The following is a 26,650-nucleotide window of genomic DNA, read 5'->3' on the forward strand; positions in this document are numbered from 1 at the left end:
ATACATGCATTTGTCCAATCTATGGATGTATAACACCAAGAGTGAACTATGAACACTAAGAGTGAAATATGGGCTTAAGGTCAATAGGATGTGTTCATCTAATATACACGCAGATGGACTTAAGGTACACAAATATGGACTTAAGGTCAATAGTAGGGTTCATTGACTTTAACAAATGCACCACCCTGGTATAGGATGCTGGGTGTGGGATGGATTGTGTTTATATGGGGGATGGAGGTTTACAGGAAATCTGTACTTTCCATTCAATATCGCTGTGAATCTAAAACTGCTCTAAGAAAGAAACACATTTTTTTAAAGAGTTTGAGAACTTTGTTACACAGACTATACAGACTTATATTCTATCCTTTATCTCCCACTACAGGTACACCTCGTTTTATTATACTTTGAGTTATTACACTTCACAGATACTGTGCTTTTTATAAATTAACAATTTGTGGCCACTGCATTGTCAGAAGATGGTGAGCAATTTTCAGCAATAAAGTGTTTTTTAGTGAGGTATGAACATTGTTTGTTTAAACATGTTATGGTACGCTTAACAGACTATAGTAAACATAACTTTTAAAAACATAACCTTTTTTGCACTGGGGAACCAAAAAATTTCTGTGACTTTTTATTGTGATGTTCACTTTATTGGGATAGTTTGGATCTAAACCCATAATATCTCCAAGGTATGCCTGTACTCATGATGCACATACTCTACACCAAACATGCTGAACCAGGGAGGATTCACCAAACATACAGGGCTCTGTCACACCTCTTCACACTGTCTCAAGTTGCTCCCTTTCCTTGTGAAGTCTGCCTTTCCCTTCTCTTCCCTCGCCAGCTCACCGCACAAGGCTTTTTATTTATCCTTTTCAGGTCTCAGCTGAAAGGTCACCCCTTTTGTGAAGTCCTCCCTCATCTCTAAGTTGGGCAGTTCTTTACTATCCCCTCTGACCCCACAGCGTCATTATAATAAGTGCCTATTTTAAGGATTTCTCTTCCCAAGTAACTGAGTTCTAAGTGCAGGGGCCATGTCCAATTTATCACCATCTCCACCATCTAACAAATGCCTGGCATAAAACAGGTACTTAGCAAGTGAGGAAAGGAATAAATGACCAGGTACCAAACTCAACCTACCAAAGACTCTAAGGCATCAGCCTAATACATGCAAATTCTCTCCAGGGCAGGAATAAATGTTTCATTTTTGCCAGCTCTTACATGACTTTCACAATCCTGTTTAAAACCCCCACCCTGTGGTAGCTCAGCACACTAGCTAAAAGACATTCTAAAGTCCTAATGTCTCCAAAGACTCAACATAACCTGGATGAAAGGCAGCAAAATTGGGAGGGAATAACAAGAAGGTCTAGAGACTAGGCCAGTTTTGACTCTACCACACAGTAAGTCCAGGTTCTCAGCTCTCTGATCCAAACACTGGAGAAAATGAACACGATGATCTGAAGTACCCCCTTTCAGCTCCTACAAGTCCAAATGCCTATAAAAACGGAAAGATCAGCACTCTCAAACCTCTGTAGCTATATGTTTTCCTGACATAGTATCCTACTTCATACACATCATCTCATACAATCACTGCAATCTTAAGAGTCAATTTTATACTTGGAGATCAGGAAATTATAGTATGGACTTGCCTACAGTTATTGAAGTAATTTAAACTCGAAAAGTCTCTTTACATTCCACTACTTTACTTCCCCTAAAGAATCTCAAGTTGAGGTTCTTTTTTCTCACATTATCATGCTCCGTCATATGTGTGACTGGGTCACCATGCTGTACAGCAGAAAACTGACAGAACACTGTAAACCAGCTATAATGATAAAAATAAAAATCATTGTAAAATTTAGAAAAGAATTTCAGGTTGAGACAAGAAAACAGTGTTATAATAAGGAGAAGAAACAATATTAAATAAACTTATCATGTGTAAGATATTATAACACTTATTTTCCTTAACTCTTACAATCCTATAGGATATATTACTGCTACTGTCATTTTACAGAAAAGGAAACTAAAAAACAGTTAAATAATTGTTCAAACTCACACAGCTAGTAGGAGCTGAGATTTGAACCCAGATCTCATTCCTAAGGTTCTTTTCTCAGTATCTTGATGAGAACCATTTGCCTATGTGCCAATTGCTAGGGTTTAAGCTATTTTTACACTTGGCAATTTCTCTTCCAGAAGCAGCTGCTTTGAGAAAGGCAAGGGTTTACTAGGGCCCAAATTAAACATTCATTTATGACATAAGTCCATCTGTTTTACTCATAGCTAGAATGCACGGGACAAGTCTCAGGGCTTTGGAATTGCTTTCTATTCCTAAATTTCCTCTGATCTGGTCACTTAAAAGACTGTATAAAAGAAGACTTAGGTTATTTTTATGTTTTATTTAGATTTTTGTTTTATAATTATATATCTTAAAATACTTTTATATATTATTTCTATGATATGTTATTACTATGTAATATACTATCAAAGCATGGAATGTCGAAAAATAAAAAGGAATTTTGGTCATGGAATCATACAGAGACAGTGGCTCAGAGGATGAGCAGTGTATAGAAAAGAGTCCCAGGGAATGGAGTTCTTTGTCATGGCTCAGCAGAAACGAATCCGACTAGTATCCAAGAGGATGTGGGTTCAACCCCTGACCTCACTCAGTGGATTAAGCCATTAGCTGTGGTGCAGGTCGCAGACGCAGCGTGGATCTGGCATTGCTGTGGCTGTGGTGTAGGCCAGCAGTTGCAGCTCCGATTTGACCCCTAGCCTGGGAACTTCCACATGCTGCAAGTGCGGCCCTAAAAAGCAAAAAAAAAAAGAAAAAAGAAAAAAAGAAAAAGAAGAGAGTCCCAGGGAAATTCAATCACTTAACACATGAACATAAAAAGAGTATCTGAGATTTGTAGTTTTGAGAGGCTTAGCTTTTTGGCCTCAGTTTCAAGTATATTATTTGTTCCAGAGGTCCAGACCCATGTCCAGCACTTAGAATCCTGCATCTGGTATTACAGACAACTGCTGAGAATTTCTTGGGAAACCTGTCCTCGGGTCTGCTTAGTCTCAGTACACAAAATTCTCTAGTCTGGCCTTTCCATTAGCTCTGTCTAAACCAACAGGAAATACAGCCTATATACAGGAAGAGAAAGGACTATTCTTTAATTCTATCTTGGAGAAACTCTGCTAAGAGCTGTTATTTTGTAAATCTAATAATAATTCTTAAGTGTTAATCACAGATTCCAAAAGAAAACCACAACTGCAAGAAATAATAGCCATAAAATAACTACCAACTCTTGACAATGCTGCAGTTTACATAACCTTTTTCAAATCTTTAGTCTTATAAGCCATTCAGCATCTCTGTAAGATAAATATCATTAGGTACCCATGTTAGAGGTAAGATGACCGAGGTAAAGAAAGGTAGACCAACTTATCAAAGGTCACCAAGTCAGGCATGGGCGACGGTGAAAACCTCAAGTGCCTGAACTCCAACACAGTTTCTTCTACATGTACTATACCTTCCCCATTTTGCAGACCAAGTGAATCCGAATGGATGTCATGAAATACCAGTTTGTCGGAGTTCCCGTTGTGGCTCAGTGATAAAGAACTCGACTAGATTCCAAGAGGATGCAAGTTCGATTCCTGGCCTCACTCAATGGGTTAAGGACCCAGCACTGCTGTGAGATGCGATAAAGGTTACAGATATGGCTCAGATCTGGAGTTGCTGTGACTATGGTGTAGGCCAGCAGCTACAGCTCCTATTTGATCCCTTACCCATATGCTGTGGGTAAGGCCCTAAAAATAAATAAATAAATAAAGACAATAAATAAATAAATAAATGCAAACTTGTTTTAAAATAAGTTAAAAGAACTAACCAAATCAGTTCTACCAAAGGCATTAGTCTGAACATCTCTATAATAAGATCCTGCAAACACTATATAGTGTCTGAGGATTTAGAAGAATGAAAGAGCACAGTCCAGAAGTCAAGAGATAGTGGTTCAAACGCAGACTCCATGCACTGCAACTAGGCAACACATGACTGGGCAAGTGCCTGACTATCTGAGCTCAAGAGTATCGGTGTTATACAGTCGAAAAGTCTTTGGAATTATAGAGAAGCATTATAATCCCAGATCACCCACTCCTACTTTAGATGATCTTGGGAAAGTTACTCAATCACTATGAACCACAGTTTAGTGTCTATAAAGTAAAATAATTATCTCCCTCAAAAATTGGTATATTTCACAAACAACAAAGCTCCTAATGTAATAGGTGGTAATTAATAGGCATTCAATAAATAGTAGCATAGTTACTGCTGTTACTATCTTATAGTTATTACTATTTGTTATTCTATTTTTATTATTGTTGTTAAGGATAAACTAAGATAATGTACATGCTTTGTAAAAGTTAAAGAGCTTTACAAACTAAGTTACTAATAAAAGGAAGTGTCAGAGTTAAGATCTCCCAATCCATGCATTAAGACAGAGAAACTGTGGTTGAAGATAAAGAACAAATCATTTGATTTCATGAAACTAGAAATCACAGGATTGAGGAAATAAACTCAAAAAAGAAGCCGCAACCCATCTATCCTAGCTTTAACCCTCTCTTTGGCCTAGTCCATTTGGCTTTCTGGTAGCATGGGAAATGAGGCTGACACTGCAAAATCCCAAGTTTCAGTACAGTCATCCAGTTTCAACACAAATCATTGACCTTACTTTTTTTTTTAAGATTTATTTTTAAGAAGCCCCTCTCATTGGTTCAGCTGAGCTAATCTAGGCTCAAAGCAGTAAAACACTCCAAACTTGGAGAGATAAACACTGACATAGTCCAGTTTTAAAATTAACTTTGCTAAAAGTCTTCCCAAGCTCAGAGAACTCCACTTTGGTTGTGAAAATGCAGCCAGAAAAAGATTCCAAACCAAATGCTGCACGACTTCTTAGAAAAAACCAAAGGCTCCAGATCCTAACCACAGGAACCAAGCTTTCCCACATGGAATTCTGCAACTCAGCACCACCTATCACAGGCCATCAATTACAGCTTCTTGCAATCATTTATGCATCTCCCAGGCACCCGATGAAGCCATGCTGGAGGTATTAGGTGATGCCTACAGACATTCTACCCATCACCAGCTCAAATCAATCACTAACACAGCCCAAAGAGAATTCTTCTTTCTCATCTCCCAAAGCTCCTTAAAGACCCAACACTACCCCCACTGGAAATTCTGGCTCCAATAACTAGGTGGGACTCAGGCATCTGTATTATAGAAAAGCATCATGAATGAGTCAGTTGTGTGAGCTGGACTGGGAACAACTAACAGAGATAGTATGCTGTAATTTAATAGATAATTTAGGACATAGATCCACATGCATCCTTGCCACTTTCTAGCTGTGAGACCTTTAACAACATAATTTTTTCTAAGCTTAAGTTTCCCCAAATGAAAATGAGTTGTTATGACTATCAAATCAAACAAGAAATAAGGTTCCCCTTAGAAAAAAAAAAAAACTTTCATATTTGCATAGTGTTTTACGGTTTAGAAAGTGCTTTTACATCATTCTGTCATATAATGAAAGTGTACTAATGACGTGGATGAATGGGAGTTATAATTATTCCCACTTTTTACAGATAAAGATGCAAGGTTTAAAATAAATAGGTAAAAAGGAAAAAAAAAATCACAGTTAATAAATGTTAGAGGTAGAACTCAATATACATTCTTTAAGCCCTGCTCTAGCCCATTTCTCTGTATAGCTAATATAAATTCTCAAATACTTCATACAGGACATACCAACTGCTGTGTATCCTTCTAGGACTAGGGTAAGCACAAAGCAGCAGGTCAACAAATGCTTACTGGTTGAATGACATTATCAACAAGCACAAGATCAAGCTGAACAAAGGTTCCAAACAAAAAGGAAAAAAGTTCATTTATTTCATTTTGAATTATGCATTAATTTCAGCCATCTAAGTTCTTAAAAGCAGTGAAACCTATGACCTAAGGGTATGTATAGGAAAGATAAAACGAGGGGATGAAAGAGAATTTATAAGATCATTTCACAAGACTTTTTTTTTTGCTTTTTAGGGCCAAACTTTCAGCATATGGAGATTCCAGGGCTAGGGGTCAAACTGGAGCTACAGCTGCTGGCTTACTCCACAGCCACAGTAACTAGGGACCCAAGCCACATCTGTGACCTATACCACTGCTCATAGCAACACTAGATCCTTAACCCACTGAGCCAGGCCAGGGATCAAACCCTCATCTTCATGGATCCTAGTTGGATTTGTTAACCGCTGAGTCATGATGGGATCTCCCACAAAAACTTCTTATAACTCCATGCTTTCTACTTCTATGCTTTGATTTTAGAGATGATCCTTTGATCTTGCGTTCTAAGATTTATTTTCAGACCAGATTTGGTCTAGGGTTGCTTAGTGAGGATTTCCAGAATAAGCTCTGCGTCTATAGCTTTATTGCTGATCGAAGTACCTCACAATGGCCAAAGTTTCATTTCATGTACATATACAACCTCACCAACTTCATCTTTATATCTAATTTGTATAATCATAGGATTTCAAAACTATGAGAGACTGTATACGTTCACTGGTCTGACTTTTAAAAATTTTTTTTGAATGAAAGATTCTTTAAATTGTACATTGCCTTACAATTTTCAAAGGTTTCACACACATGATTTCATACAACCCTATAATAACCTTCTTTCCCTCTACCCCTATATCCCTATATTGTCCCTTTCCCCTTACCTCTCCCCACTAGTAACCATTAGTTTGTTCTCTATATCTGTGTGATTCTTAATATTTGCGATGAAGGCACTGAAGTCCATACCAGGCAGCCAATTTATGACAGAACCAAGACTACAACACAATACCTAGACCCCACCTCCCCATTCAATATATAAGGTCATCCCTTCAGTTCCCAATGATGTCTAAATGCTTCCATCATTTGGGTTTTTCTTTTGGGGGGGGGGGTTATTGAGATACAATTCACATACTAAACAATTTATCCATAGAGCGTAATATTCAGTGACTTTTAATACAGAGTTGGAGAACCATGCCTACAATCTATTTTATTTTATTTTTTTTATGGCCATACCTGTGGCATATGGAAGTTCCTAGGCCTGGGATTGACCCTACACCTCCATAGTGACCTGAGCCATTACAATCAGATTCTTAACCCACTGTGCCACAGTGGGAAGTCCCCCACAATCAATTTTAGAATGTTTTCGTCACCCTCATAAGAAACCTCATACGTCTAGCCATCACCCTCTGATACCATTCTCCCCTCCCTACTAGAACCCTACTCAACCACTCCTCTACATTTTATCTATGAATTTGCCTGGATAATTCATATAAACAGAATCACACAATATGTGGTCCTTTGTGACTAGTTTCTTTCACCAATATAATGTTTTTTAGATTCACTCATCTTGTAGCATGGATCAAGATTTCATTTTGATTTTTTTTACCAAATAACATTTCCTGGAGTTCCCATCATGGCGCAGTGGTTAACGAATCTGACTAGGAACCATAAGGTTGCAGGTTTGATCCCTGGCCTTGCCCAGTGGGTTAAGGATCTGGCGTGGCCATGAGTTGTGGTGTAGGTTGCAGAAGCAGCTCGGATCCCAAATTGCTGTGGCTGTGGCATAGGCCGGTGGCTACAGCTCCGACTAGACCCCTAGCCTGGGAACCTCCATATGCCACAGGAAGTGGCCCTAGAAAAGGAAAAAAAAAAAAAAATTTCTTTGTATGGATATACTTCATCTTATTCATCCATTCATCAGTTGATGGATATTTGAGTTGTTCCCACTTTTTGGCTATCATCAATAATGCTGCTATAGGGAGTTCCCATTGTGGCGCAGAGGAAACGAATTCGACTACGAACCATGAGGTTGTGGGTTCGATCCCTGGCCTTGTTCAATGGCTTAAGGATCTGGCATTGCCATGAGCTGCGGTGTAGGTGGCAGACACGGCTTGGATCCAGCATTGCTGTTCCTCTGGCGTAGGCCAGGGGCTACCGCTCTGATTCAACCCCTAGCCTGGGAAGCTCCATATGCAGCAGGTGCAGCCCTAAAAAGACAAAGAGACAATAATAATAATAATAATGCTATAAAACATCCATGTAAAAGTTTTCATGTATACATATGTTTTCATTTCTGGGTCATATGGTAACTACATATTTTTGAAATAAGTCCTTATTGATCTATGATTTGGAAAATTTTTCTCCTTTTCTCTGAATTATCTTTTCACTTTTTTGATGAAGCCCTAAAGTTTTAATTTTGATGAGGCCTACTGGGCAGGAATCTCATTATCTTCTTGGTTTGTTGGTAAGAACGATTCCAACTTTTTATTTTATTTTATTTTTGTCTTTTTTGTTGTTGTTGCTATTTCTTGGGCCGCTCCCGCGGCATATGGAGGTTCCCAGGCTAGGGGTTGAATCGGAGCTGTAGCCACCGGCCTACGCCAGAGCCACAGCATCGCAGGATCCGAGCCGCGTCTGCAACCTACACCACAGCTCACGGCAACACCGGATCGTTAACCCACTGAGCAAGGGCAGGGACTGAACCCGCAACCTCATGGTTCCTAGTCGGATTCGTTAACCACTGCACCACGACGGGAACTCCTTATTTTTTAATTTTAAAAGTCCTCTTGTGAATAGAGCTGCAATGAACATGCGGGTGCATGTATCTTTTTTAAGGAAAGTTTTGTCTGGAGATATGTCCAAGAGTGGGATTGCTGGATCATATGGTAGTTCTATGTATAGATTTCTAAGGTACCTCCATACTGTTCTCCACAGTGGCTGAACCAACTATTACTTTTGGAATGGATTAACAATGAGAGCCTCAGTGTAGCACTGAGAACTATGTCTAGATACTTACAATGCAGCACGACAATGGGAGAAAAAAATTTATGTATACATGTATGTGTAACTGGGTTCCCATGCTGTACAGTGGGGGGAAAAAAAGTGCGTTGGGAGAAATAATAATAAAAAATATATTTTAAAAAAAGGTTCCCTTTACTGCATGTAGATAGCTGGACTGAAGGCGTACTTATTTACAGAAATGAGGAATTGTGGTTGATACTGTACAGCATAGGAAACTGTATCCAATCTCTTGGGACAGAACATAATGGGGATGAGATGACAAAAACAATATATATATATGTGTCTGGGTCACTTTGCTGAAGCAGAAACTGGCACAACATTGTAAATTAACTATAATTTTAAAAAAGAATTATGGTTGAGGAGTTCCCGTAGTGGCGCAGTGGTTAACGAATCTGACTATGAGGAACCATGAGGTTGCGGGTCCGATCCCTGGCCTTGCTCAGTGGGTTAAGGATCTGGCATGGCCGTGAGCTGTGGTGTAGGCTGCAGACGCGGCTCGGATCCCAAGTTGCTGTGGCTCTGGGGTAGGCCGGTGGCTACGGCTCCAATTAGACCCCTAGCCTGGGAATCTCCATATGCCTCGGAAGTGGCCCTAGAAAAGGCAAAAAGACAAAAAAAAAAAAAAAGAATTATGGTTGATAAAGCAAAATATTAAAAATAAGCACACACGTAAACTGAGGGAGAAACAAAGTGGCTATATATGTGGGAGAAGATTCTCTGCAAACTAACATTACCTAGATCATAGCTTCTGTACCTACAATGTTGGCAACTACTATATAAATGAATTAGCCAGAAAACAAAAGTGAAGCAATGTATGTGTACCTCTTTTATCTAGACCCCAAAAGAGCTCACAATGAAGGTGCAGTAGGAGAAAGAGGAAATCTATAGATACAAGCCCAACGTATTCAATAAAAGTCCTCAAAGTTCTCATTTCAGTTTTTCAAAATCATTTCCTACATGTAACGTCACTGCCAATTAGACACTGCTATGTCAAAACATCTCAAATACAAAAATGTCTAAAAGGATCCTTTTACCTCAAATCCAATGTGTTTAAAGTCACCATATTTCCTGTTCTCCAACCACCAAGCCTCCTAATTTGTTCCTTTTCCTCTGTTCTTTATCTGGTTAATATACTATTATCTACCATCTCTTCTGATCTGTAGTTATGCAGGTATATTTTTCTGCAATGTAAGACATTTTCTGCAATTCACCACTATACTTGGTATATTTGGCCTACTGTTTCAGAATCATAATTCTGATTTTATCATGTAGTCTACGAGCTATGTCTCCTATCTTCAACAAAAGAGTAAGACAAAGGGTACTAACATTTGAGTGTCTGCTGTGCAGAAGGTACTGTATTAGGAACTTTGCACTTAACTTTTACAAACAACCCTGTGAGATATTAACCTAATTTTAGAAATAGGAAAATCACAATTTATCCTAGGGATAGGAAACTAAAAGTCCAAGGAGTTAACTGAAATACCTAAGGTTAGAGAGCTGGTAAATTATGAATCCAGGATTTGAACCAGGTCCACCTAAATGAGAAGTCACGATAACTATTTACAGACAAAAGCTCAATTTCTTCAGCATGCCACAAGAACGAAGCCCTGTAAGCATGGTTGAGCACTTTATATCAGCAGCCACTTAAACATTTGGGTGGTCAAACAAAAGTCAATTATCCATGTGGACATTAAAACTTCTATTTCACTATCTTGTTCAGAGGATCTCAGTGACTTTATCAGATATACTGTTTAAAATTCTGACTATTCTGAAAGTTTTATCAATAAAAAGGAAATGAGTCCAGGCTTCATATGACTTTAGTGAATTCATGCTGAGTCCTGTTTCCATTTTTCGGCTTCCTTTTCTGTTTTTATCTGTCTTTCTTACTGATATTTAATCCCCAAATCTGGGTTTAAGATCAGGAATAAAGAAGAGGCAATCAAGAATCAGAAAAGAAGACACTGTAAATGAAACCAGTTCAGGGAAAAAAACATACCCAAATGAAGACATTTCAATATTTCTTATACTTTGTGAGTTCATAAATAGTTTAAGAACTTAAAAAGTAAATATATGGCTTTAGATTGCTCCAAATCTGGAAAGAGTATAGTTATTCTCCTAGAATTTTTCACAGATGTAGCTAATAGAGAATAAAAATAAATATTTCCCATTTGACTTCAAGTTACTTCAGGAAAAAAGACAAGGAAACTATTTAATGAGAAAAGGGGGATTAAAGGAAAATTAAGTCAAAGCAGGTACTAATCTTTTACCAGGTTACAAAAAATAATTGTTTTAAGTATAAAAATGATGAAAAATAAATAAAATACTGTACTTTTATCTCCAGGTAAGATGGATCGGTAAAATCGGTCCTTCTTTTTCTTCTCCTCTGGATTTGGAGGCAGAGGTTTGGAACCGTGGTTTAGGGTTCCAGCATCTTTGCTGCCAGCGCCAATCATAGTGCTGGTGTTTCTCATCGGAGGGGCTGGGGGTTTATCTTGAATGTCTAGGCCGTTATTTGACATTGTCACAACCACCAGCAGCTACTGGAATCAGAAAGAAGAACATAATCCTTTTATTATTTTTGAGCAAAAGGAAATATGTGTTGAAAATTTTTAAAGAATCCAAATTATACAACCCCTCCTCCAAATTACACAAGCCCTTCCACTGCATACCATGACAAATGTTATCTTGCAAGCAACAATACTCAAAGAAGTAACACCTACTCTGTGCCACGCACAGCTGAAAACTCAAAAAGGTTCTTGCTTTTCCCTGTATTCTGCTATCTCTAAGGCATTGGAGAGCACAAAAAAACACTGTGGGTGGCTTAAAGGCAGAAATTTGGCCCAGCTAAACTGAGTATGAATCCCAGTGCTACTTACAAGCTTTAGAAAAATTCCTGGGAGTTCCCGTTGTGGCACAGCAAAAACAAATCCAACTCGTATCCATGAGGATGTGGGTTCAATCCCTGGCCTCGCTCAATGGGTCTGGGATCCGGCGTTGCCATGAGCTGTGGTGTAGGTTACAGATGTGGCTCAGATCTTGAGTTGCTGTGGCTGTGGTGCAGGCCGGCAACAGTAGTTAAGATTCGACTCCTAGCCTGGGAACTTGCATATGGGGCAGGTGCAGCCCTAAAAAGAAAAAAAAAAAAAAAAAAGAAAGAAAGAAAGAAAAATTCCTTAACTGCTTGGGTTCCATTTATTCATTCATACAAAGATTAAATAAAACTGCCAAGAGCATTCCACATAGTGAATTCCCCGCTGACCCCTAATTTTATAACCTTAGAAAAATCATTCATTCTCTGGAAGGAAGAACTGTATCGCTATATCAAGGGTCAGTAAAGCTGCAGGTTTTATAAATAGCTTTAAGGGAACACAGCCACACTCATTCATTTACATACTGTCTACACTTCTTCCACATTCCAATGGCAGAACTGAGTAACTGCAACAGACCTAAAATATTTACTATCTGCTCTTTTCCAGGAAAAGTTTGCTGACCCCTGGCCTTAACATCTCTTCTTCAGCATCTCCTTCCTCTAAAATTTGACCTTGTTCTAAATATATGATGGGCAATGCAATAATCATCCTATCCTATATGGTGTTGAATTTATAGGCAATCTCCTAAGCTTCTGGGAAACAGAAGGAATAAAATTTAAAAGAAAGGGAAAAAATCCCTATCACATGAAACCAATCATTTCAGTAAAGATAGATGTTATTACCTCAAATAAATGCGCTTGACAGTGGGTAAATATGAATATATCTAGAGTTAATAACGTTTCTCAGCATTCTTCCATGCTACAGTGGAAATTATATCTTTAACCATGACTAGAATGTAAGCTCCCCCAGTCAGACACAACAGTGCTTTAGAAACTAAAGTTTCCAATTATTAAAAACAAAATAAAAACAAAAAACAGGATAATAATCACCAAGAACTTTTTAGAAATGCAGAAGTCCTTGTTTGACTCTCATAAATTCTGATTTAGTATAGCCACGTTAAAACCAAAATTCTGTAATTTTGAAATGCAGTGATCCCAAAACCTGCCATGACTGAATACCACTACTTTAGAAGTTAATTACCTAAATCCTATGAACAACATCTATAAGAATCTAATATTTTCTTATAAATGCAGAACTAAATGATCCCTTGTATCCAATTTTCCCCCTCAATCCTTCTTCCACATGCCATGGATAGTCTTAGAACACACCACTCCTCTACTTAAAACACTTCAATGACATCCCAGAATAAAAGCTAAAGTTCCATAGCTTGCTTTTGAAGGCCCTCCCATTATTTAATCCATTTCGTCCACCAGCCTCATTTCCCACCACTACCACCCTCTTTAACTCCCCTTATTATTCTACAATCAAATACGCTGTAGCTTTCACACTTTCACTCCTTTGCACATGCTGCTCCCTCTGCTTCGAATGCCTATTTCCCTATCCTCAAATTCACTCATCCTTCAACTGCTACTTCTTTTATGAAGCCCTTTTGAAATGTTCTCACCTTCAAGAATGTCCCCTCCTCCAGACTCCAGGGCAATGGGTATATTTTCAGGTTATCACATTTATTTTTACTATGTTGTAATTATCTTTGCTAGGAGCCAGAATGTTACCCAAAGATCAGGCATGATTCTGCCACTTGTGCAATCCAAAAGATCCTAGTATAGTATCTGGCTCACAGTGGAGTCAATAAATATTTTTATTAATCAAAAGTTTGACAGAGATATATACCTTACCTTTAAGGAGTTCAGTAGAGATGAAATTTTAAGGTCCTTCACAGGATACTGATACTGAGCTGCCTCACAATCTAAGCCACCATATCTGGACACAACCTATAATCAAACTACACTTCAGAAATCTCTGTTCCCCTGTATTTGGGAGTAGTCTCTTACCCTCCTCTTGCCCCACTCCACCCCTTCAAATGCTTCTTGTCAATGATATCTCCCTCCTCCGATGAAAATCTTACTCATCTTTTAAGGCCAAATTCAAATTTTATCTGTTTATACACATCATCTTGAGCTTTCTCTGGCAAACCAATTGCTCCTTCCTTCTCTTTTCGAACAAAAGCAATCAAGTAAGCAAGAACAATCTTGTTAATCTAGAATAACTCTCTGGGTGGTATGCTTTTTATCCATTTCTTCCAGTTTCATTTAGCAGATTTGCCTTTGCTTTCCCTCCCAGCCCCAATTCAAATCCCTCAGCTTCCCCAAAGAAATTTTCTACTGGCTCAGTTCTCAAGCATGCCCTCCCACTCCAGACTGCCAGTTCCAAAATTATACTCCCTGCAGCCACCTGATACCCTAAGCAGGCCCTTCCTTGCCTCTTAAGCACTTCGGCCAACAGCTTCATTGAATATAACTCCTTTTCAGGATCAGAGCCCAGGATTGTGCCAAGAAAGCCTTCATCAACCTTTCTGATACAAGCTTTTCATTCCTCAGTTCTTTCTCTGTGTTTGGAGACTTCTAGGTGATAGATCTCCACTTTCCAAAAAGTTCCAAATTATTTAAACCTAAAATCTATTGTTGGAATACAATGTCTGAATCCTCTGTACCACATTCCAGCCCAGGTGATCTGGCCTGTGCTTGAAAACCTCCAGTGATATGAAATCTACAGCCTCAAAAGTCAGCCCTTTCTCTCTTTGGTGACTCATTTAAAGAGTTCTCACATTAAGTTTTACCTTCTCACCCTGCATTACAATTATTTGTTTACACATTTGTCTCTCCCTACACTGCCTTTTCCTGCCAGACTTTAGACAATGAACTCCTGAAAAACAAAGTTCAGTCATTTCTCAGTCCTCAACACCAAGCCTGGCACAGAAAAGATGATCAATAAAGATTTGTTGAACAAATGAACAAACAAACACTACTTCCATCCATTACTCCTAAACCCCATCTGAGAGCTACTCAAAAAAGTCTACTACCTCTTCTCTAGACAGGGGTACTTAAAACTATCTTTTAAGACCTCCCCCCAACTCTATTTTCTCAATGCTAAACATTACCAGTACTTTCAACTATACTCATAGGACACAGGTCTGTGCCTTCTTGATCCTTCCCTTTGAACTAACTTGGACTTAACATTTCTATACTACTTCCTAGTTTCTCTGCAGCCCTCCAACCGGTCCTTTTCTAGGATTTCTCTATAAGCCTTTACTCTCTTTACACTTCATAGATCCAGTAAGAGGTGATTTTGTCCATCTCACCTAGCACAATAATTAGCATATTTTAAAACCTACACTTTGTTAAACACCATTTTCAACCTTTATAGAACAAGTTTAAAACTTCAATCCTGAGAGGGGAAAAAAGAAATATACTCAACTCCTGCATAAAATGATCAAATATATCTTAAATCTTCTATCAGTCTCTGCTGATCAAAGATTTGGGAGGATGATAAGCCAATGCCTTCTCACAAACTGGAGTATAAAGCTAGGCCTAAGACCAACACTTAGAATGACAGTTCAGACAGCAACCCTCTATCCAGCCTAGACAACAAACTAATATAACAGACTGAGAAAAGATAGACTACCCATGTTTTACTAATGCCCCAGAGGCTCAGGGAGCCTATTAATTTATAAGCAATTAATTACACCGAAGTATTAAGTATTAATCAACTGAATGACTATAATAAATGTAGGATCACTGTGAGGTTTCAAAAGGGCCATTGGCAGGGATATACAGTAAAAAGATGACTGGAGTTAAAATCAGATCTGAGTCCTGCCTCTGCTATTTACTAGCTATGGTCTAATAGAAGCCTTTTCACCTGTGAGCTGCATTTGTTGTTCCCTCCTGTGGAGTCTCTGGACAGATACTGGTCAAGAGGCAACCAAGGAGGGGAAGTGATTTGTGTCTCTTTTTCTGTCAAAAGCATAAAGCATGCTATAAAAAGCTTAAAAGAGGAGTTCCCATCATGGATCATCAGAAATGAATCTAGTATGCATGAGGACGCAGGTTTGATCCCTGGCCTTGCTCAGTGGGTTAAAGATCTGGCACTGCCATGAGCTATGGTGTAGGTCGCTGACACGGCTCGGATCCTGCATTTCTGTGGCTGTGGCGTAGGCCCTAGCCTGGGAACCTCCACATGCTGTGGGTGTGGCCCTAAAAAGACACCAAAAAAAAAAAAAGAAAGAAAGAAAAAGAAAAAGGCATAAAGATACAGTGTTAGAGTAGAGAAGGGGAAAGAAAACACTTTACAGGTAGCCACTATGTGCAAGATATTTAACAAATTGAATAAAGTCAGAAAAGGATTCAGGGAAAGAGGATGCTCACCAATAACTACTTCTTTCCGCTTTATTACATCTGGATTCCATGGTCACTAGTATAAAATATAGCTATGTAATCAAAGATTTTAAGACACATAACATCGAAGCCAAAAGCAACCTTACAGGTCATCTAATCTGATCCCTCCACATAAGTAGGAATTTACTAAGTGTCTGCTATGAGCTAAGCACCAGAGAAAATACATAATTTCTCAGTCCTCAAATCAGTCATGCGATACAGTTGCAGGTTCTTCATTGAAATACAACTCAAATCAATAAATTTTTACTCAGTACTTATATGTAAGGTGCTGTGCTAGAAACCAGGGGTATAGAAATAAATAAATGAATAAGCTATGATCCCAGCTCCAGAGGTTCTCACAGTCTAGTAGGCAGGATAGAAAGGACCTAAAAACCCACAATGTTAGGCTAATTATGAATAGTGCTGTAGAACAGTATAAGCAGTAAACTGTCATAAGAAGTAGAAAGAAAAGATTGTATGAAACTGAGGCGATCACTGAGGCTTCATAGAAGAGGTGGTATTAAGAGTAGCGCCTAAAGAATAAATAGGTCAAATTAGTGGTCACTGACTTTGGACTACTAGAATTTTCTAGAAGCTTTTTAAAATACAAGCTGAAGTATTTGGGGGAAGGGAGTATACTAATACCTGCAATTTACTTTGAAATGTGTTTTTCAAAAACAAAGATTAAGACATGAACACAGATGTGACATAAATATATATGTCAATATAGAATATATAATGGATGTGATAAAAGCAAGTACATGAAAATGTTTCAGGTTGTGATGACGGTTTTAAAAAAGAAAATGTTAATGTGAAGAATCTAGGTGGTAGTTATAGAGGTATTCACTATGAAATTCTTTCAACTTTGCTATGTTTGAGATTTTCCTAATAAAAAACAGAGGGAAAATACCACCGCTTGAACTCTGATTTTAATTGGTCTGGGAAAGGCCCAAGCATTGGTGTATTACCTTGACCAAGGAAAAAAAAAAAACAATAAATGAATGACTTTGATAGAGAACAATGATGACAAATATACCCCAGACCACCAGAATAACCCAAGTCTGAGAGTAGAATGTGTGGCCAGTGTGGTAGAATGCAACATTAAGGTAAAAAAGGAGGACACAGCAATTACAGTGGGCCTTTTACTTTGTGCAACACATACAGCACTAGTCAGAAAAATGACTAAGCAGTTCTAGATCTGTACCATGAATGTTCCATGTTAAAAATAAAAGATAACACTATTGATTTAACAAGCCTGAAAGATGACAAAGAGAAAAGAGGTGTTGTCTGGAGGAGGGGACCAGCTGCTCTCTGTCTGCACTGAGGACTCTGTGATGCCGTGAGTTCACACAATAGGACTTGGAGTTTAGGAGAGTCCTCTAAATTGCTAAAATCCTTTTTAAAAGTATCCCCAAAACTTGGAGAATAGACTTGTGGTTGCCAAGGGGGAGGGAGTGGGATGGATTGGGAGCTCGGGGTCAATAAATGCAAACTTTTCCAATTAGCAATAAGATCCTGCTGTATAGCATTGAGACCTATGTCTAGTCACTTACAATAGAGCATGATAATGGGAGAAAAAAGAATGTATACATGTATGTGTAACTGGGTCACCTTGCTGTACAGTAGAAAAAAAAATTGTATGGGGGAAATAACAATAATATAAAAAAAGTATCCCCATAAAACCTCCTGGACCAACCAACTTTATAAATAGGATTTTAGCTATTATTTGGGGCTGATTTTTTTTTTTTAATCTTTTTAGGGCCACACTTTCGGGATAGGCTAGGGGGTCGAATCAGAGCTACAGCTGCCAGCTTACACCACAGCCACAGCAACGTGGAATCTGAGCCACATCTGTGACCTACACCACAACTCATGACAACACTGGATCCTTAACACACTGAGGGAGGCCAGGGATTGAAGCCAAATCCTCATGGATACTAGGTGGGTTTGTGACCGCTGAGCTACATCAGGAACTCCTGAGACTGATATTTTAATAACCACTAACTTTAGTGGAGTTTATAAGAAAACTTGGAAATGTGTTTGGTTGGTTATCATTTTGCTCTTTCATTCATGCAAATATTTTATTCATCACCTACGGTTTGCCAGGCTATGTTAGGGGCTAGGGATAAAACAGGGAACAAATCAGAAGCAGGAAAATCTCCGAGACAATGATCATCACCAAGGGTCACACAGCTAGAGGACAGCAGAGGTAGGGACCTGAAATGAAGTCTGTGTGACCTTAGAATCATATCTCTCTCCACTGTACCACTACACTGTTCACTCCAGAGGCAAAGGAATGCCTCGGGCAATTACTTAAATGAAGAGAAAGGAAAAAAGAAATAAAACTTACTTAATATATTAATCCCATTTCTCAGTTCCAATAACTCAGAGCAGCTGAGACTGGCATGATCAACACTCCACCCAAGACTGGGGAGTACTGCATGCCCTTGACACCTGGTTATGAGAATCTGATCTTTAATTTAATTGTGCCAGGAGGTTTTCTTTGGCAGGAGCCTGGAACACTGCGGTTTCGAATTTGCTGAGGGATGTCCTTCTGAAAGACATTCCCACTACACAGTTTCCAGCCACTTGCACTGGTTTAGCAACGAGAAAGCAACTGCTGAGGTAGCAGAGAGGAAAACTGGAAACTGTTTCTGGGCTGTTGGGAAAGCTACTTTAATTTTCGATGCTCAGTTTAAACCTCTTTTGTAAAATACAAATAAGACTATCTATGTTATAAAGTTATCATGAGAATTAAAAAGCATATATAAAAGCCCCTACCCTGCCATCTGGCACAAAATAGACATTCAGTAAATATCTGTTCTTATCCCCCAACTCAACTATCCAATTTCATCTCTTCTATTCCCTAAACTTGTCATTCCAGCCCAAACTGCTTTCATGTTCCTGCTTTGCCCACAGTTCTCTCTGACTAAAATGTCCCAACTTGTCTTCCAAGAAAACTCCTATTCATTCTTCAAGACCCAGTTTGACTCACTTTCTCTACGAAACCTTCACACAAGTTCTATTTCTACTCCCCCCAAGTTTTATAACATTTTACATATAATTCTAAACAGCAGCTTCCATATTTCATCATATCAACCTTATCAAGACTATGAACAAGTCAAAGGAAAAAAACCAACTCTGAATAATCTTTATGTTTCCAAGTGTCACCCAGTATAGATATGGCACTAGATACTTAGTAAAGTTTCACTGACTAAGGTAGCCTGGTTTAGAGAAGAAAAATACAAGAGCTGGAAGGACCTTGAAAAATCAGCTAGTTTCATACTTTTATAGTTCGAACATGAAACTCACGGGTGTATGTAACTTACCTAAGATCACTCAATGAAATAGTGAAAAGCCTCTGATTATTCTGATTCTCCTAAAAACACTCTTTATCCACTAATTATACTTTGAGACAGAATTAACCAAGGGCTGTACCTGGAAAACTTCCTATAATTGGAGAGGAATGAGAGGCAGCAAAGTAAAATGGAAAAGGCAGAGAGATTTGGAATCGAGACTTAAATTCACTTATGCTGACCCTGTACCTTCACCATTCCCTCCCCTACCAATCATATTACACATCTTTCTCACTCCTATCACCCGTGAAGATAGTCACTAGAGTGACTTCCAGAAACAAGTACCAAAGGTCTTATAATCCCTCTTCTACCATCTGGGGAAATTCCTAATGGGGGTGGTACATAAGATTAAGGGATCAGGGAGTTCCCTTTGTAGTGTAGCAGGAACAAATCCAACTAGTATCCATGAGGATGTGGGTTTGGTCCCTGGCCTTGCTCCATGGGTTAAGGATCCAGCATTGCCATGAGCTGTGATGTAGATCGCAGACACAGCTCGGATACCAGGCTGCTCTGGCTGTGGTGCAGGCTGGCAGCTGTAGCTCTGATTCGACCCCTAGCCTGGGAACTTCCACATGTTGTGGGTGCGGTCCTTAAAAAAAAAAAAAAAAAAAAAAGATTAAGTGATCAGGACAGGCATCTCTGATAAAGAAACACTTAAGACTTGAATGAAATGTGTCACCAAATTCACAGCAACATCTGGAAGTGTTTTTAAGTAGAAGGCACAGTAAGCACAAATGTCCTAAATGAGAATATTTGGTGGCCCACAAAACAGCAAAAAGGGCAAGAAAATAGTTGAGTGAGCAATGAGAAATGTGATAAGAGTCTAAGATTCAAGATGCAGCCAGAGGTCAGATTATGCAGGACCTTATAGGCCTTGATAAATTTGGATTTTGTAGCAAGTGTGAGAGTTTTGAGCAATGATCTAATTTATGTTTTAAACAGACCACTCTGGCTGCAGAGAACTGAATGTAGTGTAGCAGGAACAAATCCAACTAGTATCCATGAAGAAGTAATAGTAAGTAACCAGGAATTCATATGAGAACTGATGGTGACTTAAATAGACAGAGAGAAGTATTGCAAAGGTAGATATTTTGAAGGTAGAGCCAAATGGCTTATTTAGAGATTGGATATGCAATGTGAGAAAAAAAATGAAAAATCAAGATGATCTCTAAATTTTTGACCTGAGCTGAGAATATGAGATAAATATAAACATGTTATAGAGTCTCTTATTCAAAGACACACACACACATACACACACACCCCTCCCCTGACACCCACATCTTCCTCAAATAACATTTCTTTGTTCCCCTTCATAGAAGAGCTTCTAAAAAGAATTATCTATCGACTTATACTATCTCCACTTCTTCCCCTTCTGTTTGCCAAATAACATCCTCCTATTTCATCAAAAGTAGTCTCGTCAAGACTATCGATCATGTCCATGTTGCCAGATGAAATGGTCACTATTCTGTCCTCACCTTACTCAGCTCCTCAGCAGCATGCAGCATAACTGACCTCCTTCTTCTCTTTCAAGTGCTCCACTTTCTTGGCTTCTGGGGAAGCACACTCACCTGGCTTTCCCTCTTTCTGCCTATTCCTATCTCCGCTGCACACTCTTCCTTCACTAGCCATCCTTCACATGTCCAAGGTTAGGAACTTTCTCTCCTCATAACTACACTCTGCCCCAGACGATCATCATTCATTCCCTTGGCTTTACACATTATCTGTATGTTGATGATGCCCAAGTTTCTATCTTTAGCCTAATAGCTCTTTCAGGCCAATAACCATCTGTTCGACAATCCACCTGCATGTCCCCTAAGTACCTTAAACCTAACATGAACAAATGGAAATCTTGGTTTTTACAGCATTTATCATGAATTTTAATTATACTTTCTGGAGTTCCCTTCATGGCTCAGCAGCTAATGAACCCAACTAGGATCCATGAGGATGTAGGTTCAATCCCTGGCCTTGCTCAGTGGGTTAAGGATCTGGCGTTGCTGTGGCTGTGGTGTAGGCCAGCAGCTGCAGTTCCAGTTTGACCCCTGGCCTGGGAACCTCCATATGCCACAGGTGCGGCCCTAAAAATATATTTTTTTTTTTTTCTTACCTCAATAAACAGTAAGCTTTACAAGGAGCAACTAGGTCTGTTGTATTTACCAATGTATATCTAGTAACTCAACAAGGCTTAGTAAGAGTAGACATCAAGATTTACTAGACCCTCTCTGTGACCTCAAAATATTCACATTCTAAGAGGAGAGGAAGACATGTAAACCACAAAGACAGTACAACATAGTAAGTACCACTATGAGTGGTAAGATGAAACACATGAGTGCTGTGTGAATCCAAAAGAGGGGCCCTCTATAGTAGCCTAGGAATCAGGAAGACTTTCTTAAGAAGGTAACTTCAAAATTTATCTTCGCAGAATAAAAATAAATATAGCTAGGAGTTCTCTCATGGCTCATAGGTTAAGGATCTGGCATTGTCACCTCTATGGCTCTGGTTACATGTGTGGTAATGGTTCGATCCCTTGTCCGGGAACTTCTACATGCCACAGGTACCACCAAAAGAAAAAAATAAAAAGCATAGCTATTAAGTGCCTATTACTTATTCTTTTCTTTTTTATATATAATTATTATTAAGCTTCATAATAATTCTTCAAGGTATGTATAAATACCTTCCATTTTATACATGAATTTTTAAAAGATTTTTTAAAAATACCTAGTAGGTGGTAGAACCAGAATTTGAATTGAGGTCAGTTTGGTTTTAAATCCCTCCCCCTTCTTTTTTTTTTGGCTAGGTATCATCTAAAATAATATTTTTTATACTTGCCACTATTTGTTTGACCTACATACTAAACCTCGACCTCAGTTTTCAGCATGGGGCTCAATTACCAATCTCTAAATTATCCTCTTTCTAGACCCTTCTTTTTCTTTATTATTAAGCATTGAGGCAGTTTCAAACCAGTCAGAGAGCAACCCTAGGCATTTCTTCCAGGCTGCAACATCCGAGCATTTTTTATGGCTAAAAATACATTCAGGAACAACCACAGTAACATCTGTACTGCACTTCACAGTCTGCAAATCAGTTTCACACATTTATTATTTCACTTGATCTTCACCAACCCTATGAGGTATTAAATCCCTATTTTATGGAGGCCAGTGGAAATAAAATGCCTCACCTAGCTCCATCTGGTCTCTGGTCTCTACAGCCTGCAAGAAATTGAAATTAATAAAATGGAAGGGTGCAGAAGAGGAGGAAGAGACAGAGTGACTCATAGAGGGAGCTCAGCACCAAGTTACCCAAGTGGCCTAGAGCCAGGAGACGTTAACAGGGACCAAGTCTGTTTCCCTTCCAAGGTAATGAGTGTTTGGCTACAGTACAGTGATCTATCACATGGGGCTGTTTTTCCTTCATCTCAGCACACTAGAGTCTAGCCCCACAGATAGGTAAAAAAGAGAACATAAGAAAACTCTTTGCACACTCTATGTACACACAGGATCAGAAGATAACATGGTCTAAGAGAATAGACATCACTTTTAGAGAACACTTGAGTTTAGGCTCCAGCTCTGCCACTTACTTACTGAATTAAAATTTCCTCCTCTGTGTTATTACAGCCCCTTGTGCTTCTCTTATATCACACATAAATTATCACACAAGGTTTCAGATAGCCATATTCTTTGATTTGCACTAGTAGGCAGCAACTGAGTCTAGTTTCCTTTCTTATATCCCCAACACCTGGCACCATAACTAACATGGAATAGATGGTCCAGAGAATGTCTGAGGGTGAATAAATGCCATATTCAAAGCTTTCTGTATACATACACATTGTCTAGACATTAAGTACCAGGATAAAAACAATCTTGCCTTCTTATCTCTGCTTTCCTTCTCGCCATCCTTTGAGGACACTACTAAAGAAAAGTTTGCTGGAGTTCCCATTGTGGCTCAGAGGGTTAGGAACCAAACATAGAGTCCATGAGGATATCGGTTCAGTCCCTAGCCTCATTCAGTTGGTTAAGGATCCAGCATTACCGGAGTAGGTGGCAGATGCAGCTCAGATCCGGTGCTGCTGTGGCTGCAGTATAGGCCTGCAGCTGCAGCTCCAATTCAACCCCTAGCCTGGGAATTTCCATATGCCACAGGTGCAGCCATAGAAAGAAAATAAAAGAAAGAAAAGTAAAGTTTGCTGAGTAGAAACAAACCAGCCCAAAAAGCTGGTCTTCAGAGGTAAAGAAAGCTAACCTACATGGTCCCCTTTCCCGGACTATGGTATTTCACAACATACCTACCTCTACCCCCAAATAACCCTATCTTACCCAATCCACTCTCTTCTTCAAAAGACCACAGTTCCTCTCCCTCAGGACTCCTCCTTCCATCCCATTCCTGCTGTCCTCCTCTTCTTCCCCAGATTCACATGTCTAACTCTGCCTCCAGGTCAGCAGAGCTTCAAAGCTGCCAGGGTCTTTGTTTCTCTCCAGCTGCTCATCTCACTAAACAAATTTGAGCCTCTGGACATTCCTGCTCTCCTCCTACTCTAAGGTTTCAAGCCCTCTGCTTCCCATCTTGCTTACTCCCTACTGCCGGCCCACTCCCCTCTGTGAAAGGAGGTGGGGGACAAATCCAGGAAGTAAGATTTGGGGCCCAAAGCAAGGCACAGAGGCAGTGAGGAGGGAGACTGGCACTTGGGGAAGATAGATCTGTAGGTGAAAGCTGAATGTAAGGGAGTTAGGTAGGAAACAGAGTGTGTGTGGACCCCACAAACACCGTAGCAAAGGTTCCTGCAAACTAGTAACCTGCTAATAATCAGAAATCTTAACAAAGAGGAAGAGAGAAGAAGGACTAACCAAGAAGAGAAGAACCTAAGAGAGGGAAGGAAAAACTGTCTATAAAGAGGAAAGAATAAGAAAGGAAGCATGAGGGGAGCAGAAAGAAGGGAGAAAGTAGGGGTGGGAGAAAGGCAGGCAGGGGGCAGGATAGGAAAAATGATCACAGAAAGGAAATAGGAAAGGGGAGAAGATAGGAAGTAGAGTCATATAAAAACTGAGGGAATAGGAGGTCCAAAATAATCAAGGTGGGTTAGTATCAGGTCGGACACATATTTCTTGGTACCAGATAAGCAAAAAAGAAAAAATTACAGTGATTTAAACATTATACAGCCTCAAGGAATGTCATTAGCTTGGCCCAGTGAGGAGGCTCCAGAGAAGATAGCCGAGTTTTAATGCAGCTTTACACCCAAGTATGGAAGAACCGGCCAGTCTGGAGAAAAACCCTGACCCACTCCTTCCCAATTCCACCTCCCTACACCCAATATACCTATATTTAACACTAAAATAATCAGCATTCTCAACCTGTCTTATCCAAGAAGTCGCTGGCTGCTGAGCAGCCCAGCAAGATGCCATCCAGAAGACTGGCTGGAAAACAGGATACTGAGGTCTGCTTCCCAAGTCTGTCTGTCTGTCTCCTACAGTGTTGAGGGAAGGGGGACATTTCTGCAGTCCATCATAGGGCTTTTACCAACTCTGCAAAGGCAACTTGACAGCCTGGGAATGCCAGAGTCATAAACAAAATGTCAAGCCCTTCACTGCACAGATAAGGAAACTGAAGTCCACAGAACCACCTAAACGGAACCAGCCCCAGCCCAGTGTCTCCCATCTTTCAGTTTACCTTTTAACAAGTCACTTATAACATACTGCCTCTCCCCAGCACCCAAGAGAAAAGCCCCCATGGTCCCAGCAGGCTAGCAGCTAATCCAAGGCAGAGGAAAGCATCACTCTAGCCACCAAGGAGAAGGGTGCTTGCACAGGAGCAAGGCTCCTGAGACAGAGCAAGTTCCCCAAAAATCAGCTTCCCCTTCATACCCTTCCCAAGCCAGAGCTCAGATTTCAGTGCTGGCCTAGCGGTTTAGGTTCCACTTTAAACCCCTTCTCTCACTTAAAGTCTATTAAGGGAAAAGACCCTAAATCTACCGGACCCGCGTCACCACTCCCCGGAAGCCAGCAGAGACCCCCCCCCCCCAACCCCAGCACCGCCCAGCTAAGCGCGCCCCCAGGTGGGCCAGCATTACCTGGTGGGGGAAGCCGGCCCCGACATCTCTGCCTACTGTTTTTTTGTCACAGAGCTGCACCTCTCATGCCCGGCCGGCAGCTCAAAGCCCGGGCTGGGGCCGGGCTCTCAGCAATTCAGCCGCCCCAGCTCTGGCTCTGGGGTGCAGCACGCTCCCGCCCTCGCAGGGCGCAGGGAAGGCTCTGCTTCGGGGTTGGTGAAGCAGAAGGGGCGGGGAAATAAGGGAGGGAAGGAGGCGGGAGGAAACCGCTTCTCCTTTCTGCAAAGAAGCAATGAGGAAAGGCGAGGAGACTACTACCTTCTCACCCCTCAGCTATTCTCCCTCACCTAGTCTTCAGCAGGGGATAATTTCTCACTGAATCCAGGATTCCTAGGGACCCTCAGAGCTTCCTGGGTATGTCCCAGAGTGAAGGAAGAGAAGCAGAGAGAGAAGCAGAGTTCCTCTGTGCCTTAATTTCTCCAGCTGGGTCTGGACTCCAGGACTGCTCAAATTAAACCTAGTCTTCTATCAGATTAGGCTTCAGGGAAAGAGATGCACCCACTCACCGCCCCCAGCAAAGGTGTCAGGTTCTAATCCTATGCCCCCGGGAGAACACTGAGTAAATGCTTACAGCTGCTGTAAGCAAAGAAAGCTCAGCAGCAGCTACCATTTATTAAGTGCTGCTGTGTACCAGGTGCTTTACAAAATTTCGTATCTATCTCACCACAATTTTATGAAGGAGACACACTACCAGTTCACATGTGTCAAAACTGAGGTCCAGTCAGAATACGGTTTCGTACAAGTATTTCTTTTTGCTGTTGTTGTTGTCTTTTTGCCTTTTCTAGGGCCGCTCCCACGGCATGTAGAGGTTCCCAGGCTAGGGGTCTAATCAGAGCTATAGCCGCCGGCCTAGGCCAGAGCCACACCAACTCGGATCCAAGCCGCAACTGTGACCTACACCACAGCTCACGGCAACACCAGATCTTAACCCACTGAGCAAGGCCAGGGATTGAACCTACAGCCTCATGGTTCCTGGTCAGATTCGTTAACCACTGAGCCACGACGGGAACTCCTCATATAAGTATTTCTTAAACACATATTGTGAATCAGTCATGTAAAGG

At 40.2% G+C, this 26,650-nt stretch overlaps 1 protein-coding gene across 5 annotated transcripts in view; it reads right to left on the reverse strand.

Moving 5' to 3' along the window:
* The window catches only part of PAK1 (p21 (RAC1) activated kinase 1), a 144,025-nt gene that overhangs the window by 55,346 nt on the left and 62,029 nt on the right, over positions 1 to 26,650 (reverse strand). Inside the window, exons 1-2 of one of the 5 annotated variants that reach the window (XM_047752306.1) lie at positions 25,551 to 25,723; positions 11,205 to 11,412 (exon numbers count right to left, since the gene is read on the reverse strand). In XM_047752306.1, the coding sequence (XP_047608262.1) occupies positions 11,205 to 11,394 (190 nt within the window). In that variant the 5' untranslated portion in view covers positions 11,395 to 11,412; positions 25,551 to 25,723. Of the gene's footprint in view, positions 1 to 11,204; positions 11,416 to 13,601; positions 13,620 to 25,550; positions 25,724 to 26,650 lie in introns of those variants that run through there. The other 4 variants (XM_047752303.1, XM_047752305.1, XM_047752304.1 and 1 more) reach the window with 4 other exon arrangements.

The sequence above is a fragment of the Phacochoerus africanus genome, chromosome 11 (assembly GCF_016906955.1).
Source record: "Phacochoerus africanus isolate WHEZ1 chromosome 11, ROS_Pafr_v1, whole genome shotgun sequence".
Classification (NCBI taxonomy): domain Eukaryota; kingdom Metazoa; phylum Chordata; class Mammalia; order Artiodactyla; family Suidae; genus Phacochoerus; species Phacochoerus africanus.